The 16750-nt window shown below is 37.1% G+C and overlaps 1 protein-coding gene across 1 annotated transcript; it reads right to left on the bottom strand.

Moving 5' to 3' along the window:
* Positions 1 to 1999: 1999 nt before the first annotated feature.
* LOC133791431 (uncharacterized) lies at positions 2000 to 15624 on the bottom strand. The gene is made up of 3 exons (XM_062229360.1): positions 14785 to 15624; positions 14470 to 14541; positions 2000 to 2113 (listed from the first exon to the last, which is right to left on the bottom strand). Exons 1-3 carry the CDS (start codon positions 15622 to 15624, stop codon positions 2000 to 2002), a joined length of 1026 nt encoding a protein of 341 aa, XP_062085344.1.
* Positions 15625 to 16750: the final 1126 nt, after the last annotated feature.

Raw genomic sequence — 16750 nt, 5'->3', positions numbered from 1 at the left:
TTAGGAAGCGTGCGAGTGAGAACAAAGCACGCTGGAAAGACTCGTGTTGGTTTGCAGGGCTAGTCATCATTCTAGGAACATTCCAGGAAGCAGCCATAGTGACGTGGGGCGTTACAAATTTTTTAATTCATTTAAAAATATTAAAAACAATTTAAAATTACTTAATTTATGAAAATTGATGGTATTTTGGTCAAATTTAAACATAAGGTACATTGTATACCAAATTTATAAATTTAAGGTACTTGAAAAGTATTATGAGAAACAAATGGTATCAAATTTACAATTTGTTAAAACACAAGGTACCAAATAAAAATGAGTGTATATTCAAAATGGCACTACATCTGATTAATACTCAAAAAAGCTTGAAGTGATGCTACGTATGCGGCGACATATGTTGGCGAAAGCATGGAGATTAAATGACACAAGGTCATTAGAGGAAATTGTTGGGTTGTTGCTAAGCCATTAGAGTGAGGCCCATTACATTCTTAATGGTTTCTTTCCTTTTTCATGGGTAATGTTTAGATGAACACACAACTTGCTTATCCAAAATAAAGTTTTGTGACAACACATATTATATGGTTGAATTATGCCACTTTTACATATTGGTTTTATGCTTATTCAATTATTATCTCACTGATCTCTACATAAGGGTGCTGTTGATTTGGGTTACTAATTGCTTTATAGTGTGACTACAAATTCAAATATGTTCGTTTGAGTAGTTTTAAGGATTATATAGATGAATTAGTGAATAGAACTAGCAATACATAGAACAATTTTGTTACTTGAACAATCTTTCTACTCAGATAAGCACTTTCCACCATGAATTTCTTGTAACGTGTAAGAACCTTTGCCCATTACTTCGGCAATCTAAAATGGCCCTTCCCAATTGGGCTCCAACTTCTTCTGATTACCAGTGAACCGCCTAAGCACCCACTCTCCTGTTCAAAACTCTCTTGGGTTAATAAATTGTGAGCAAGTTGTGCTGCTTTCTATGCAGCTTTGACATACTGTGACAATCCTCCCGTTCGCAGGATGTGCTGCACTTGATTATGCAGTGATCTGCATTCTGCTAAGGTATGGCCCACGTCTTTGTGGAATACACAGTACTTTGTTTGGTCTCTTCGTTTCATCGGTGAAGTTATTTTAAATGGCTCCCTCCAAATTGACTTATCTTTATTTCGTTATAAATTTGATCCACCGACATCATAGTTTCTATATGCGGGTATTTGATATTACTTTATTCTCTCAAGCGTTTTGGGGCATTCCTACTTCCTGGGTGGATTTCTCTGCTCTCCTTTTGTCTCTTCTATCACCTAAGGGGGGATTCCCTTCAGCGGGCTTAGTAATTAATGTTGTATGCCTAGCCTCTTCCTCTCTTATTTCCAATATCTTAAACACTCATTTTTCTCTCATTTGTATCTCTGAAAGGTCTCTCGGTGGATTTAAGTAGAGTTGCTCACTTAACAAAGATCCCTTTGCAAACTCTCTGTGAACAGATTCGTCGCTACCGCCTTATCAACTTTATTGATCTGATGCACCAACTTCAAAACTCAAACGCACTTGAAGTGCTCAAATTTAAATTCATTCTAGATTTACAAACAAAAAATTCTAAACAAAATCCAAAACACACACAAATTTCATTCACCAATTTTACCTTGAATCATTATTTTCATAAACATAAGCTCAAACATAGTCAGATTTTTCCTCTACAGCGAAGCACAACCTTTTTTTGAAGCCAACCCAACCCTGTTGGAAAGCCCCCTCCTTGACCTCTTGCATCGTTGAAGCCATCCTTAATGTCGTCGAAGCTCAAATTTGTCGTGTTGTTTAGATTCCAGGTCAAAGTCTCTCTGATCTTTGTAGCTATGTCATTTCAGCTGAGCATCTAGCATTTTCCTCAATGTCAACGAAGATCAAAGCTCGCCAAAGATCTGCTCTGAGCCAACCCAAGTGGAAGGCACTCCCGAAGACTCAAGCTTGTCCTCAACGACGTTCCAGTCTAGCCTCCAATCCCAGATCTAGCACCTTCGTCGATCACTGAAGCGCCTTCAAGCCAAGATCTAGCACATTCGTCGATCAATGAAGCACCTCCAAGCCTCTTGCCTCTAGCCGCCTGGACATCACCGTAGACGAATAAGAAATCATAGATGAAGAAGAAGAGTCCTTGTTTGGATTTAGGTTTAGTTTTTTTTTTTTTTTTTTGTCGGAATATTTAGGATTAGGTTTGATTTAGAATTATTTTATTTACATATTATTTTTATAATTAAAATATATTTCTTTATTATTATTTACCCTTTTTATTTATTTTATTTATTTTTTATTAATTAATTTTTATAAGTAGGGCTATTTTGGTCATATTTAAAAAAAGTTTGACCAAAATCGGACCCAGTGTATTATTTTGTTCCATTTTGCAAAACACATGGTCTAAATTGTCAATTAACAAAACATAGGGTATGATCGGTAACTTTTGCAAAATACAGGATTCGATTTGTAACTTTTGCAAAACGCAGGATCCAAAATGATATTTACCCTATATTAATACATGCAATTCCAATCATAATAAAGTTTTGTGTTAATTTCATACTTATATTGGGCTTCTCTAGTGCACCCCAAAAAGGGGTACACTGATACACCATCTTTTATTTTCGGTACTTGAATGATTTTTGGTGCAATTTTTTTTTTACTATGTACATTGTAATTATTTAGAGCATTTTGTAAATATTTGAAATTTTTTTATATAATTTTTTGTGTCGAAAATAAAGTTCAAATAATTTGTTGCACGTGTGATTTTTTTATGCATTTAGAAAATAACACATTTGAACTTTGTTTTCGGCACTGTTGTACGCCCTAATTTTCCAACGGGCTATTAACGAGCTGAGATATGGCCTAATTATATCAGCCACGTGGATCCCCCATGACCGGAGTTGTTGTCGTCACGTCCTACCTCGTTAGCTCGGGGTATTCAAAGGTTCGCCAAGATTACGTACGTAAGGACCGAGTCAGGACTGTGAAGGCCACAGGTCGAGGAGGCATCCAGCTCGTGGTACGAGCTGGAGTTGGAAGCTATGACCTCTTATAAAGTCAACCACGCAAGGTAAACGTGCATATATCAGACATCACATGTCTGATATATCCTTGACTTCTTAGACACGCAGCATGAACGTGCGTATTCAGGCACCCACTACTGGGTTGGGCTGTGCGGCCCATTATCCCCCTTACCTATTGATTAGACCACACTTCATTTGTCAGGTTTTAGGAATTAATCATGAATGTCACAGAAGTGACATGATGGGTAAGAAGGTCACGGGATGATCCCCCTTTTACCAACTCATAGGTGCCCTCTCCTATAAATATGGAGACCCTGAGAGTTGGAAGGGGTTGGATTCTATTGTATAAGGAAATACCCTGTAAAGAATACCAAGCATATAGCAATAATATCAGCTGGTGGAGTAGAATGATTTTAACCTTTGAACCACCTAAAAACGTAATTGTGTCACCAGTCCATAAAAAGATCATTCATCTATTTCGGTTCATTGTTACGCACTAATCTCATCCTCTTATTCTCTTAATTACCTGTTGGCGAAGAACCGCGTCAACAACTGTAAATTATTCAGAATTTCTTAAAAATTTACTATATGCTCTAAATGACTAAAAATAAACACAATCATTAAAAAAAATTGCGCTAAAAATTATTCAACTAGTGAAAGCAAGATGGGTGCACTGGAGAATTGTAATGCCCCAAATTTCCTAATAAGGTTTAGGACCTTGATTAGGAGGCCGGGAGGGCCATAATTGATTTATTATAGTATTTAATGATTATATGCATGTTTACGTGCATTATATTATTATATGATGATGAATGCATGCATACGGGAGTATTTATTATTATAAGGGTATTTTGGTAATTTGGCCGCTGTGGGCGTAATTGTGTATTTTGGGTGCATGACTGAGAGTAATTAATATAGCCACATTATAAGGTGGATAGGTTCGAGCTAATCGGCATGAGACGATCATGAGATGTAAGTGTTCGGTCTAGTCATAACGGGTTTAAGTTCGAGGCTCGGGGTGAGTCTCGGGGTGAATTTAATGATTAGAGCATTACCAAAAATTAAAGGGTAATGGGGTATGATTTATTGGTATTTGGGAATATTGAGAATAGCGGGAATTGGGAAGCGTTAATTATGATTAACGGGATAAGTGAAAAGTTCCAATTTTACCCTTGAAATGGTTTTAGAGGCTTTAAGTGACTTAAGGGTAATTTGGTCATTTGGAGTTTGGATATATATGACTTAGGAGGGCTGTAGAAAGAACAGAGCCAAAACAGGGGTTTTCATCTTCAACCCGTACACCATCCCTCACCATCTCTTCTTTGGTGTTCTTGAGGCCATCTTGAGGTTTTGGGCTAGGAAATCAAAGGTGGCAGCTAGGGAACTTGTTTCAACCATTAAAGGGGATTCAAAACCGTGTTTGAGGTGAGTTTTAGTCATTGAATTCAGGTGGTACTCTGTTTTCTTCTTTAGTTTTTCAGTTTTGATGTCTTGTTGGAAGTTTGGATTTAAAGGGGTTTTGATTGATGGTTAGATTGGGTTTTGATGAGGGGAGGTTATGGGTGATGTCTAGGGGTTTGAAGGAGTGTTTGGAAGAGGTTTTGGGCTAATTTGAGGGGCTGGTTTGAGAGGAAGACACAGGGGAAGAACTGAGGTCGCGTGCTGGTTTTTGCCTGGTCTGGGCTGAGCGCCGCGGCGCAGCTGTGGTGCGCCGCGCCTTTGGCGTCTGGCAAGGGGGAGCCCTTTCTGTTTGAGGGCGCGCCGCGGCGCAGCAGGGGAGGGTCGCGGCCCTTAAGGCCATTTTGACCAATAACATGTTTTAAGCTTGGGGATTCAAGCCTTAGGCCTCGAGGTTGAACCTAGTACCCGGTTAAGTGGGGATTGATGTTCCGGAGGCTAGATATTGATTTGGGAACTTGTGTTGATCATTTTTATTGATGATACCTTATATTTGGTTATGACTAGGTGACCGCTAAAGGACTAAAAGTTGATCGTTCTCAAGGGTCGTTCTTTTAATCGTTCTAGCTCGAGTCTGAGGTAAGAAAACTGCACCCTGTATATATGTGACATGCATGGTTATCCTTGATGCATGTTGGTTGATTATTGAATGTGACATGCATGGTGGTTATTGGTGCATGTTGGATTGCTGAGTATTATGCATGCGATGCATGAGAAACATGTGATTAGGACATGCTTTGTATACTGGGTATGATATTGTTCAAAGCTTGAGCCTCTGTAGTTATGCATAGTCCTAATTGTACTAATATATGTTAAGTAAGCATGCTGAATACCTTGTTTATGGATATTGGACATGTAATATATGTTTGGTGGCATGGCTTACCAGTGTATGGCGCTGACTTATTAGTCAGAATCGACAATGGTGTCAGATCCGTCTGTGAAGCTGTGACTTATTAGTTAAATTCACCATGGGCTGAGCACTGGTCGTGTTTTACCGACCCAAGGGTCAGAAGTGGCAGTGCGTTGTGAACGCCGGGCCAAATAAAGATTGGATCTAATCAAGGTCGGCATTGAATGACTCATATGGGGTATTAATGCTGGACCGACCGGAAGGTCAATGAGAACTATAAGCGCTTGCCTAGTCTAAGACCAGATGATTTCAGCCAAGGTATATGACCCCGGTGACTGTTTGTCACATGGCTGGGGGACGTTGTCCTTAGTTACGACTCTAGAGTCGAGAGGATGGTTATGTTGGTGACTAATCACCATGCACCTATCCTGATCAAGCTTATGAAGGAACCATTTATCAGTTAAGCCCTGGTGACCCTATCGTCACATGGCTAGAGGAAGCTGTACCCACTTCTGTGACTTTTGGCTATTGTCACCTACCTGTTTTGGACCGTTGGTCCTGAATGGCTGTTACAATTACTGTTGACATTATATCATGTTATCTGTTGATATTATATCATGTTACCTGGTGATATTACGTCATGTTATCTGTTGATATTATATCATGTTAGATTGTGTTTTCTTGCTGGGCTTCGGCTCACGGGTGCTACGTGGTGCAGGCAAAGGCAAGAGGAAGTTGAACCATCCTTGAGTTGGAGAGATTAGGTGATGATGTGTACATGTGCAGCTGCTCGTCCGCCACGGCCGAGGTTTAAAGTGGAACTAGGGTTGAACCCTGTTTTGCCGCTTAGAACGGCCTGTTGTAAATGTTTTTCTGTAATAGACTCTGAAATTATACTTTCGGGATCCCAATGTATATATTAAACGTTCTAGTGAAACGTTACATCTTAACCAAAGTTTTTAATCCCTAAACCGCTAATCATACTTAGTTCACGATTTTGGCCAAATGACTCAGTTAGCAAGTTTAGCACTGTTTACAAGGCACACCGTAACGGTCCCTGGAGTTTGGGGCGTTACAAGAACTGTCCTATATTATATTATATGATGTTTATATATATATGAGAATTCTCTTATAGGGGCTTCACTTTAAGCCCTACCGGTGGGACTCTCAGTATTCTTGACCCGTGAATAGTTTTTGGCGCGATTTTTTTTATGATCGTATATATTGTAGCTATTTAGAGCATCTTGCAAATTTTCAGAAAATTCTGAATAGTTTACAGTACCGAAAACTAAGTTCAAACATGTTGTTGCATGCGTGTAACGCCCTGGTTACCCCAGAACAGTTACGGTGAACTGGAAATTTGACTCACTACCCGAGTCCTTTGGTTAAAAACGTGATCTAAGTGTTATTATCAGGTTAAGGTGAAAACCAGTAAAAAGGAAAGGGTACATTTCATTAAGTAAATAAACTGCTCATGAGCCTTTTAAAATGTTTACAAGATGTCCATAATACAAAAGAGTCGCTACAGTTTCAAATTTACAATCCCCGCCGGCCTAAGCGGCAAAAGTAGGGTAAACCCCTAGTCCCTCTGAGAACTCCTTGACCGTGGCGGTCAAGCGGCCCTGTATGTACATCACATCGCCCAAGCTCTCCACTCAGGGTTGGTTAAGCTTTTCCTTCCCTTTACCTGCACCACAAAGCACCCATGAGCCAAGGCCCAGAAAGAAAACATAATATAGCATGATATAATGTCAACAACGATCATAATAACCATTCAGGACTATCAGTCCAACAAATAGGTGACAATAGCCAAAAGTCACAATAATGAGCATCGCTCCCTCTAGCCATGTGACGATAGGGTCACCAGGGCTTAACTGATAAGAGATTATTTCATAAGTTTGATCAGGACAGGTGCAAGGTGAATAGTCACCAACATAACCTTCCCCACGACTCTAGAGTCGAAACTATGGACAACATCCCTTAGCCATGTGACAAACGGTCACTGGGGTCATATACCTTGGCTATAGTCATCTGATCGTAGATCAGGCAAGTGCTTATAAGTTCTTCGACCTTAGGGTCGGTCTAGCATTAATTCCATAGAGCCATTTAATGCGTGATTCTCGACTTTAGAGCCGGTCCCTGACTAGTCAGTGTCTTAAACAGGCAATCAGCGTATATCAGCATTTAATATGCAACCCACGTCCACATATATCAACCAACATGCTCCAATATCAAACCATGCATGTCATATACTTATACAGGGTGCAACTGTATTCATACACTGTTTTCTTACCTCTGGTTCGAGTGAGAATTATTATATGAACGACCCCTGAGAACGATCAATCTTTAAATTCCTCAACTGTCACCTGGTCATAACCAAAATATAGGATTCATCAATAAAAATGATAACTGAGGGTTCCCAAACCAAGATCTAGCCTCCGGGACATCAAACATAACTCAACTAGGTACTAGGTTCAACCCCGAGGCCTAAGGTTTGAATCCCCAAGCTAAAAACACCTTTTTGGCTAAATCTGCCCTGATGGGCCGCGGCTCACCCTCCTGACAGGGCCATTTTCACCTTTTAAGCCAACTCAGGCCGCGGCACACGATAGACAGGCCGCGGCTCATTACGCAAACCAGCCAAGAAACCAGCACGCACCAGCCAACTCTCCCCTGCGTTTTCCCTTGGAACTAACCATTCAAACCAACTCCAAACCTCCTCCAAACACTCATTTAAACCCTCAAATAACACCCATAGCTTACCCTCATCAAACCCCAATCAAAAAAACACAAAAACCCCCTTTGATTCTTACTCCCCACATCAAAAACAATGAATTGAAAACTAAAACGAAAACAGAGCAACACCTGAAACCAAAGGCTAAAACTCACCTTGAAACCGGTTTTGGACCTCCCTTACAAGCTGAATCAAGCCACCAACCCAGCCTTTAAGTTTCCTTGGTTGAATCCCCACTTAGAACTCAAAACCCCAATGAAGGAAGAAGAGATAGGTGATGCACGGGAAGGAAGAGGAAGCAAGTCTCTGTTTTTGTTCTGTTTTAATCTACCACTTTCTACAACCAGCAGCCTTTTAAATCATATATATCCACCCCTAAAATGACCAAATTACCCTTAAGCCACCTAAAGCCTCTAAAACCATCACAAGGGCAAAATTGGTACTTTTCGCTTAACTCGTTAATCATAATTAACGCTTCCCAATTCCCGCTAATCTCAATATCCTCAAACACCAATAATTCATATCCCGTCACCCTAAAATCCCCGGTAACGCTATAATCATAAATATCACCCCGAGACTCACCCCGAGCCCCGAGCTCAAACCTGTTATGACCAAACTGAGACATCATGTTTAAAGATCGTCTCATGTCGAAATACTTGAACCAATCCACATTATAATGTGGTCTCACAATATATCATTAACATGTTAACATATATTCAATTATACCCTCAATGGGCCAAATTACCAAAACACCCCTGTAAACAAATGTGGACTCACATGCATGCATAAACACATTTAATGGCATAATTAAACAGTTATGGCCCTCCCGGCCCACTAATCCAGCCATTAACCATAATAGGGAATCCGGGGCATTACAATGCGCGACTAATTTTTTTTATGCGCGTGGAAATCAACATGTTTGAACTTAGTTTTCGGTACTGTAAACTATTTGGAATTTTTTGAAAATTTGCAGGATGCTCTAAATAGCTACAATATACACGTCCATAAAAAAAATCGTGCCGAAAACGGTTCACGGGTTGAGAAACACTAAGAGCCCCACCAATAAAGCTTAAAGTGAAACCCCTGTAGAAAAATTGTCTTATATATATTATGGTATCATTTATTATTAATGACTTTTATTTTGATCTTAGTATTAATGATTTTTAGAAAGTCAAAATTTATGATGAATTTTCTTAGCACGACTTTGAAAGTAATATTTCTTTACAAGTCTCCCCAAGAAGTTGAATAAAAATAATACTAAAGAAAACCTTTTAAGTTGAATAAAAATTAAATTTTATCCATTTTCTAATATTAAATTTGTTATTTTATTTGTATTCTAATAAAAAAAATGATTACATTGAAACATATTTTAGTGAGTTGAAAAGCTCTTTGAAAAGCATCTATACATTTTTTTAAAAGAATTGCTTTTTTTTTTTTCTTCTAACTATAAGTAAATATAAAAAATATGTCAAACAAACCTCGCATAATTTATTGAAATAATGTGTAACACTCTTATCAATAAAACAAAACAGCATTTTTATATTCATTGTCAATTTATTTAAAAATAAATAAAAATGAATCCAAACACGCTCTTTATTTATACTCCCTTCAAATAAGCATATCAGGCAAAATAATAAGAATATTACTAAATGTTTCCAATAAAAGTATTAGGTCTCTTACCAATGGAATGGTAGGTTGTGAAAATAGTTCAAACCAACCTATTTTTTTTCTCCTCAAGGTCCAAGAACATAAGGTATTAGGTTTCATGAATTTGGGACCAAAGTTATGTTGGGATTTTATGACTAATTAAAACTCAATTTCTTTGTATTCTCATTTATTATTAATAAAAGAATAAAAATCAATTTTTGACTTGGTCAATCACTTTGCTCTCGCGTTTTATTTTCATGATTATTTGTTTAATATAAACTTTTATTAAATCCTGAGCATATAGCTAATCGTATTTATAGTGTCGTAATCACAGTGAAATATAAATATGATTATGTGTTCAAACATAAGTTAGTCCTAAGATTAGTTAGTGCACAAGATTTACACTAACTTGCCAATCTACGATATGATCTACTTACACAATATAGTGTTATGTTCTTTCCAGAACATTAGCAAAGTAGATAAAATCAGATGTATTTGTTACATCAGACAAAACCGATATTGACAGTAGATAGGATAAGTAAACATACTGTTATTATCTATTTTAGTCATATCATATAGTTAACCATATGTCTATTCAATCTCAATTCTGAGTGGTTAGTATTATAACTGATTGCATTATTTGAGTTATTTGACTTGTTCATTACCAGCTTACCCTGCAGACTAGCCCATACTTACATCTTGGGAACTTGGTAGTATAATTGAGTGAGAATGTTAATCATAGATAAGAATATCTATAACTTCCGATGAAGAAGTAAAATGATAGTTTCCTTTTAGTTTGGTTCGAGGTGCTAAATGATAGTGTTATCCCCAAAATTTCAGTTCGATGACGTGACAATCAGAAGTGATAAGTGGCAATGCATGGTCAGTAAATGACACATTAATAGTTAATAAATGTTTTGACCAAGGAAGTGCAAAGGTTGGAAGTTGACCTATGGAGTTGTGATATTACTGGTCAGGAAATGAATTTACTTGGTCAAAAAGTGATTTGACCGACCAGGTAAGGTTTCTGTCCAACCAGTAAGGTTTCTGTCCGACCAGTAAGGTTCTTGACCGACCAGTAAAAACTTATGTCCGACTAGTCACTTCAGAGTAAAGTGTTTTGCTAGACCAGTAAAGTGTTTTGCTAAACCAGAATAGTGTTTTGCCCGACCAGTAAAGTGTTTTGCTAGACCAATAAAGTGTTTTGCTAGACCGGTAAAGTGTTTTGCTAGACCAGAAATGTGTCATGCTAGACCAGAGATGTGTCATGCTAGACCAAAGATGTGTCATGTTAGACCAGAGGTGTGCTAGAGGAGTGCTTGCCTATGCCAACCGGTGAGTTGTCTTTTCCAACAAGTCACTTCGGAGATGGATTTGGTCGGTCCACGGATCATAATCTCAGAAATTACCGTCTAGTAACTCTTCAGTAAAGCTTTAGTAACAGCTTCAACCCGAATCATTTGCAAATGCCGTGGGAATCTCTCAGGTATCCCGAAATAATAGATATATTATTGTAATTTGAATTTATTTATATTTTAGTTAATTAAAGTTAGTTGGAAGAACCAAGGACCCGATCAAATGGATATTTCTTATGTACAATCCATGAGCCTATAAATAAATGGCTCATAACATCATTTAAGGGGATCTGGTCTTTTGAAAGAAAAAAGAGCACTCTGGTTTTGAGAAATTGGAACTGTTACTTTGGGCATTCTTGAGGCATTTTCTGAGAGAGTTTAGAGAGAGAAAGCTTGTATTCTCTAGAGAGAGAAACTCTGTATTTTTCTACTTACACTTAAGAAACTCAGTTGACTCAAGTTCATCTGATCTTAAGTGTAGGATATATATATATCACAACTCCAAGTGAATTAGGCTATTACCAATAAATTGGGGCTGAACCACTATAAAATTATTGGTGTCGTATTTTCTATTCAAGGCTTATTGTCATTTTGACGTCTACTCGTCGTTGGCCAAAATCATGGTCAACAGATAGAGATCTCATTTCAGTAATTAATATTAGTTTACTGAAATATCATTTACAAGGAACTAAGTGTTTTAAAGATAAAATACAATGAGGGGTAAAATAGTATTTTAGTCTCATCTCATTGTAGATCGTCTATAAATGATTGAGTGATAATTATGGTTGTAACAATGGATAACTAATAACGTATCTATATTGGTTATAGAGTGTTTTATGAATTCAAAAGTGCAATTCTGAGTCTTTAGTGAAGTCGCAATGAATTAATAAGTTGGTAAATTTATGATAACTTATTGGAGCTTGATTTCATAAGCCCATGGTCCCCACTATACATTGAATAAAATCATTTAGATAGTCTCAATTAATTGATTTAATTATCAAAGTTGACCAGATAAATTTTGGATAGTTTCACAAAGTTATACAATTTAGAGAAAAAAATATATTTTAAGACAAATTTATTAATTAAGATAAATTGATGTCTAAATTAATAAATAAGTTTAAATCAATGTTCAAATTATAAATAATTAATTTGATAAAGGATTTAAATAATGATTTAAATAATAAAATCAATAGAAAATAATACAGGCTTTGATTTAAGTCTAATGAGTTTATAATTAAAGGTGAAATTTCACGGGCCTAAAACCCATGATAATTTCGACCTAATGACTGATATTACCTATTATTTTATTTATTTTTTAATTAAATAAATGATCTAATTGAGCCTTTAAATGAATGCTAAGTGAGAGTTGAAATCTGACAGAGGAAAAGAAGATCAAAGTCATTTTTTAAGCCTTTAAATTCTCATCTCTTATTCTCTTTGTATCTATCTCATGTGTTGAGAATTACATACTCTAGTCTAGGTGATTCTAATGATACTTTGGAAGAATGTGAAGAAATTTGAAGATCAGTTCAGTTTCTTGGTGATACTCTACGACAAAAAGAATTTAAAGGTTAGAGATTCTGAAGGAAGGATTAATACATTCCGCTGCGTATAATGTAAGTGTTCTTATTATTATCTGTGTATTAAATTCAATTATAGTAACATATTCTAAGTTGTCTTTTATTAATTTGTTTAATATATAATTCACATTAAAATAATTAAAATACAAGTTATGGAGTAATTTTGTCAATTAAACAAAGACAAATACCCTCAAAAGTTCTTTACCTTGCATAATAGGTTTATTTGATAGTTGAGACCAATCAATATGCATGCTTTTGAGCTTATATCACAAGAAAATTCACACCACATATTATAAAAAGTACTAATTACTAATAAAGTTTTTTTTCGTATCCATTCCGGAATTTCTTTATACAACATTATCTTATTTTTCAGACTTAGCACACTATGTATGACAAGGGAAGAAAGTATAATGGTATGACCTATAAATAACAATTTTGAATACCAATAAAAGACCAAATGACTTCTAATTAATTCAGTGTCTATTTTTATTTATCTATTTATTTATGGATGAACACTACCAATGAGATGAATTACATGGCCATGAAAACGAAAGGGAGCCTACAAGTTAGTTGAGAGTTTGGAAAGAGACGTTTAGGAAATCAAGAAATTTGGCCAAATTTTATTTGAAAAAGCCCTATTATGAAGCTTCCTTCAACTACGTGGAAATTAGATCCTGTACCTATTTTAAATGATCCACTTTAATTTTTACCCACTATTTTTAACTTTTATTTTAGTATCCAAATTTTCAATTGATTTACCCATTATACCCCTTCGATTACATGTTTTTTTTTCTCCTTAAACACACTACAATTAGAATGTATTTCCAATATAACTATAATATGACACATATAATACATATTACAACAACACTTAGAATCATGTGTTCAAATAAGGGTAATTTGGGAAATCTCATGATAATAATGGGTAAAGTTCAATTAAATATATTTAGTGTCTAATTTTAGTTAACTACTCTTAAAATTGGTAGTTCTCAATTTCTCCCATCGACTACACATGTACACACATAACATTCTATGAATAGGCCGAAAGTGTAAGGATTTTACCAAGACATGTCCATCCAAGCCGACTTGGGAGTTTTTAGTCTAAAGCATGAAACAAGCCCAATCCTTAGGCCCCACACTTATAAATTATTGAAGAAAATGGGGTTTTGGGGGGGAAGTAAAGGGTTTTTATGATATCGTGACTATATAGAAAACAAGAATGACCAATCTTGTTGAGCAACTTGTGGAAAGTTCTCCTTACAAATTACAATCGTTTTGGTCAGCAATGAGTGTACTAGGATACGTGGAGTGCTAGCAACAGTTTTTTAAATTTGAATTATGCATTCTAATAATGTTTTATATATTTATTAGAAGAGCTTATATATTACTTTAAAATTGGAGTGTGAGAAAATTAATAATAACATCATTGCTAATGTTGGAATGACAAAAATATTCAATAGGGCGGGGTTAAACGCCTCACCGGTCTTCCAAATCTCTTCGAGTATTTATAGAAAATTATTTAATCCTTTTGTTTGGTGTAAGAACATCTGCAGAGCATGTTACTTCTACAATTGTCATAGCTTAAATGGGTCTCCAAATTACTTTTTGGGACAAGGTTGCCCACCAAAGTTGCCCAGTGCTAACTCATTTTTTTTTTTAATAATAAAGAATTGTAACTATTGGTTAAAAATGATATGTGAGGTCATTGTGTCAAATTTTAGAATTGCTTGCATTGGAGATACTTTAAGAGTATTTAAAAAGAGCATTGGAGAATAAAACCAAATCAAAACGGACAAACCAGAAAAATCTTGTGTAACTTGATCGATGCAGTTGCAATAGCTTGTTCCTCAGTTGCAACTTGGACTTCCTCCTTCTCATAAAGGAAATTATAAAAGATTTTGTGGTTACAAATTTTTAAGCTTGTAATGGCCAAATTAAATATATTGTTGTTACAAACATTAAAGTTTGTAACTTACAAAATGATTTTTGGGCTTTAAGAGGGTGTTCAAAGCTTTGTTCTCCATGTTCACTGTTAAAGGTAGGCTTCTCCACATTGTTTTTTTTTTTTTGAAATAAAGAAGGAATTTTATTAATAACTGTCCTTTAAAATTACATCAAGAATAGCAGGAGAGAAGTCCCCTCCCCTGATAGTACAGTCAGCAACATGACAGGAAGCTCTAGCAAGAGCATGAGCAACACTGTTCACAGACCGCTTAACAAAGAAAATTCTAATATTCTTATCATCATTCCACAAACCCTTACACTCCTTGATTAAACTCCCGAAGTAGGAGTCCATAGAAATTGCACTACGAAGGGCTTGGACAACTGTGAGGCAATCAGTCTCAATAATAACCTTATCCCAAGATTTCTTCTTGATCCAACTTAGTGCCTCTCTCATCCCCATTGCTTCTACCAATTCAGGAGACACCACCCCATTCCGACAACATGTAATAGCTTCCAAAGTATGGCCCTGGTCGTTCCGAGCCACACATGCGAAACTATATGTTGACGAATCAGAAAACAGCGCTGCATCAACATTAATCTTGACAATACCTGCAGCAGGCTTTCTCCAAGACTCAGCTCCATCTTCTTTAGTCAAGAATGTTGCGGTTGGCACTTCAAACTTATCTTGAGCTTTTGTCCACTGGACAAGAGTGTGTTTAGCCAAGTTTGTCACAGTGGCCACTCTTGCAACTTTCCCCTTCCACACACAATCATTCCTCACCCTCCATAGAGCCCAACATGTCATAGCTATAATTTTCCTCTGCTCCTCATCAAAGATCTTGAATAGTGACTCCAACCAAGCAGAGAAGGTCCCATCCACAATAGTGCTAACACCGATGTCTGTGCGAGCCCAACTGGCTCTCGCAAAAGGGCACTCTACTAAGCAATGGTTGATAGATTCCCTGCTAACTTGACACACGGGACATGTGGCATCAATATCCACATGCATGAGTCGAAGGTGAGCTTTAGTGGGCAGACAACCAGAAGATGCCCTCCATACCAAATCCTTAACTTTTGGGGGCACCCGAAGCTTTCAGAGTTTGTTCCAAAAGCTTGCTCTGTCAATCTGAGACCCATCCTCCTTTTCCTGTTGCAAATATCGATATGCGCTCTTCACAGAAAACTTCCCTGAGGACTCAAATGCCCAAAACCACGCATCTACCGAACGACTAGACTGTAAAGGAATGCCTAAAATGAGGTTAGCATCCCTTTGATTAAACAAATCTCGAACCAAGTCCTCGTCCCAGGCAACTCTCCCAGTGATCATCAGGGCTTCTACACTTTGCTCAGCTAAGCCCGGGGTGAGAAGTACTAATACGTGGATTCACTATGCAAGGAAGCCAAGGATCTCGGGCGATGTTAGTCTGCGACCCATTTCCAATTCTTCTTCTTGCCCCAGCACACACAATCTCTTTAGACGCATAAATACTACGCCAAACAAAGCTAGGATTACTTCCTAACTCTGTAGTCAAGAAATCACAGATCTTGCCTCAAATCTCAGATCTCGTATTAGTACTAAAAAAGACCGAGGATTTGCTCAAATTCACCTGCTGCCCCGAGGCCAGTTGAAAGTAGCCCAGTAATTCCATCACACTGTTCGCTGCACTCTCCGTAGCTTTGCAGTATAAATAGCTGTCATCTGCAAAGAACTTATGAGATACCTTAGGGCCCCCCCTAGCCACTTTACACGCCTGAAGCTTTCCTCTTCTTTCGTAATCTGAGATCAATGCTGAAAATCCTTCTACACAGATAATAAAGAGATAAGGGGATAAAGGATCACCTTGTCTCAATCCTCTACTTGGAATTATTGGACCCAGTTCGTGACGCCCAGAAATAACTGTATAGGAGACTGAGCTCACACACCGCATCACAATCTTTATCCAATGTTCGCTAAAACCCATCTTTTTTAACATAGCGTGCAGAAAACCCCATTCAACCCTATCATATGCCTTACTCATATCCAGCTTGAGGGCCATGAATCCTTCCTTGCCTGACGATTTCCTCTTGAGATAATGCATAACTTCAAAGGAAACCAAAATATTATCTGTAATAAGCCTACCAGGAATGAACGCACT

This window comes from Humulus lupulus, chromosome 7, assembly GCF_963169125.1.
Source record: "Humulus lupulus chromosome 7, drHumLupu1.1, whole genome shotgun sequence".
Lineage (NCBI taxonomy): Eukaryota > Viridiplantae > Streptophyta > Magnoliopsida > Rosales > Cannabaceae > Humulus > Humulus lupulus.
Note: the sequence above shows the minus strand (reverse complement) of the source record. Positions and strands in the feature narration are given on the sequence as shown.

Excerpts from the sequence above, each read along its gene's own strand:
- LOC133791431 (XM_062229360.1), bottom strand. The coding sequence starts at position 15,624 with ATGCATGTGGATATTGATGCCACATGTCCCGTGTGTCAAGTTAGCAGG. Across the intron at positions 14,542-14,784 it reads TCTCTCCTGCTATTCTTGAT|GAGGAAGTCCAAGTTGCAAC; the intron begins GTAATTTTAAAG and ends CTTTATGAGAAG. Across the intron at positions 2,114-14,469 it reads AGTTACACAAGATTTTTCTG|GCGGCTAGAGGCAAGAGGCT; the intron begins GTTTGTCCGTTT and ends GGTGATGTCCAG.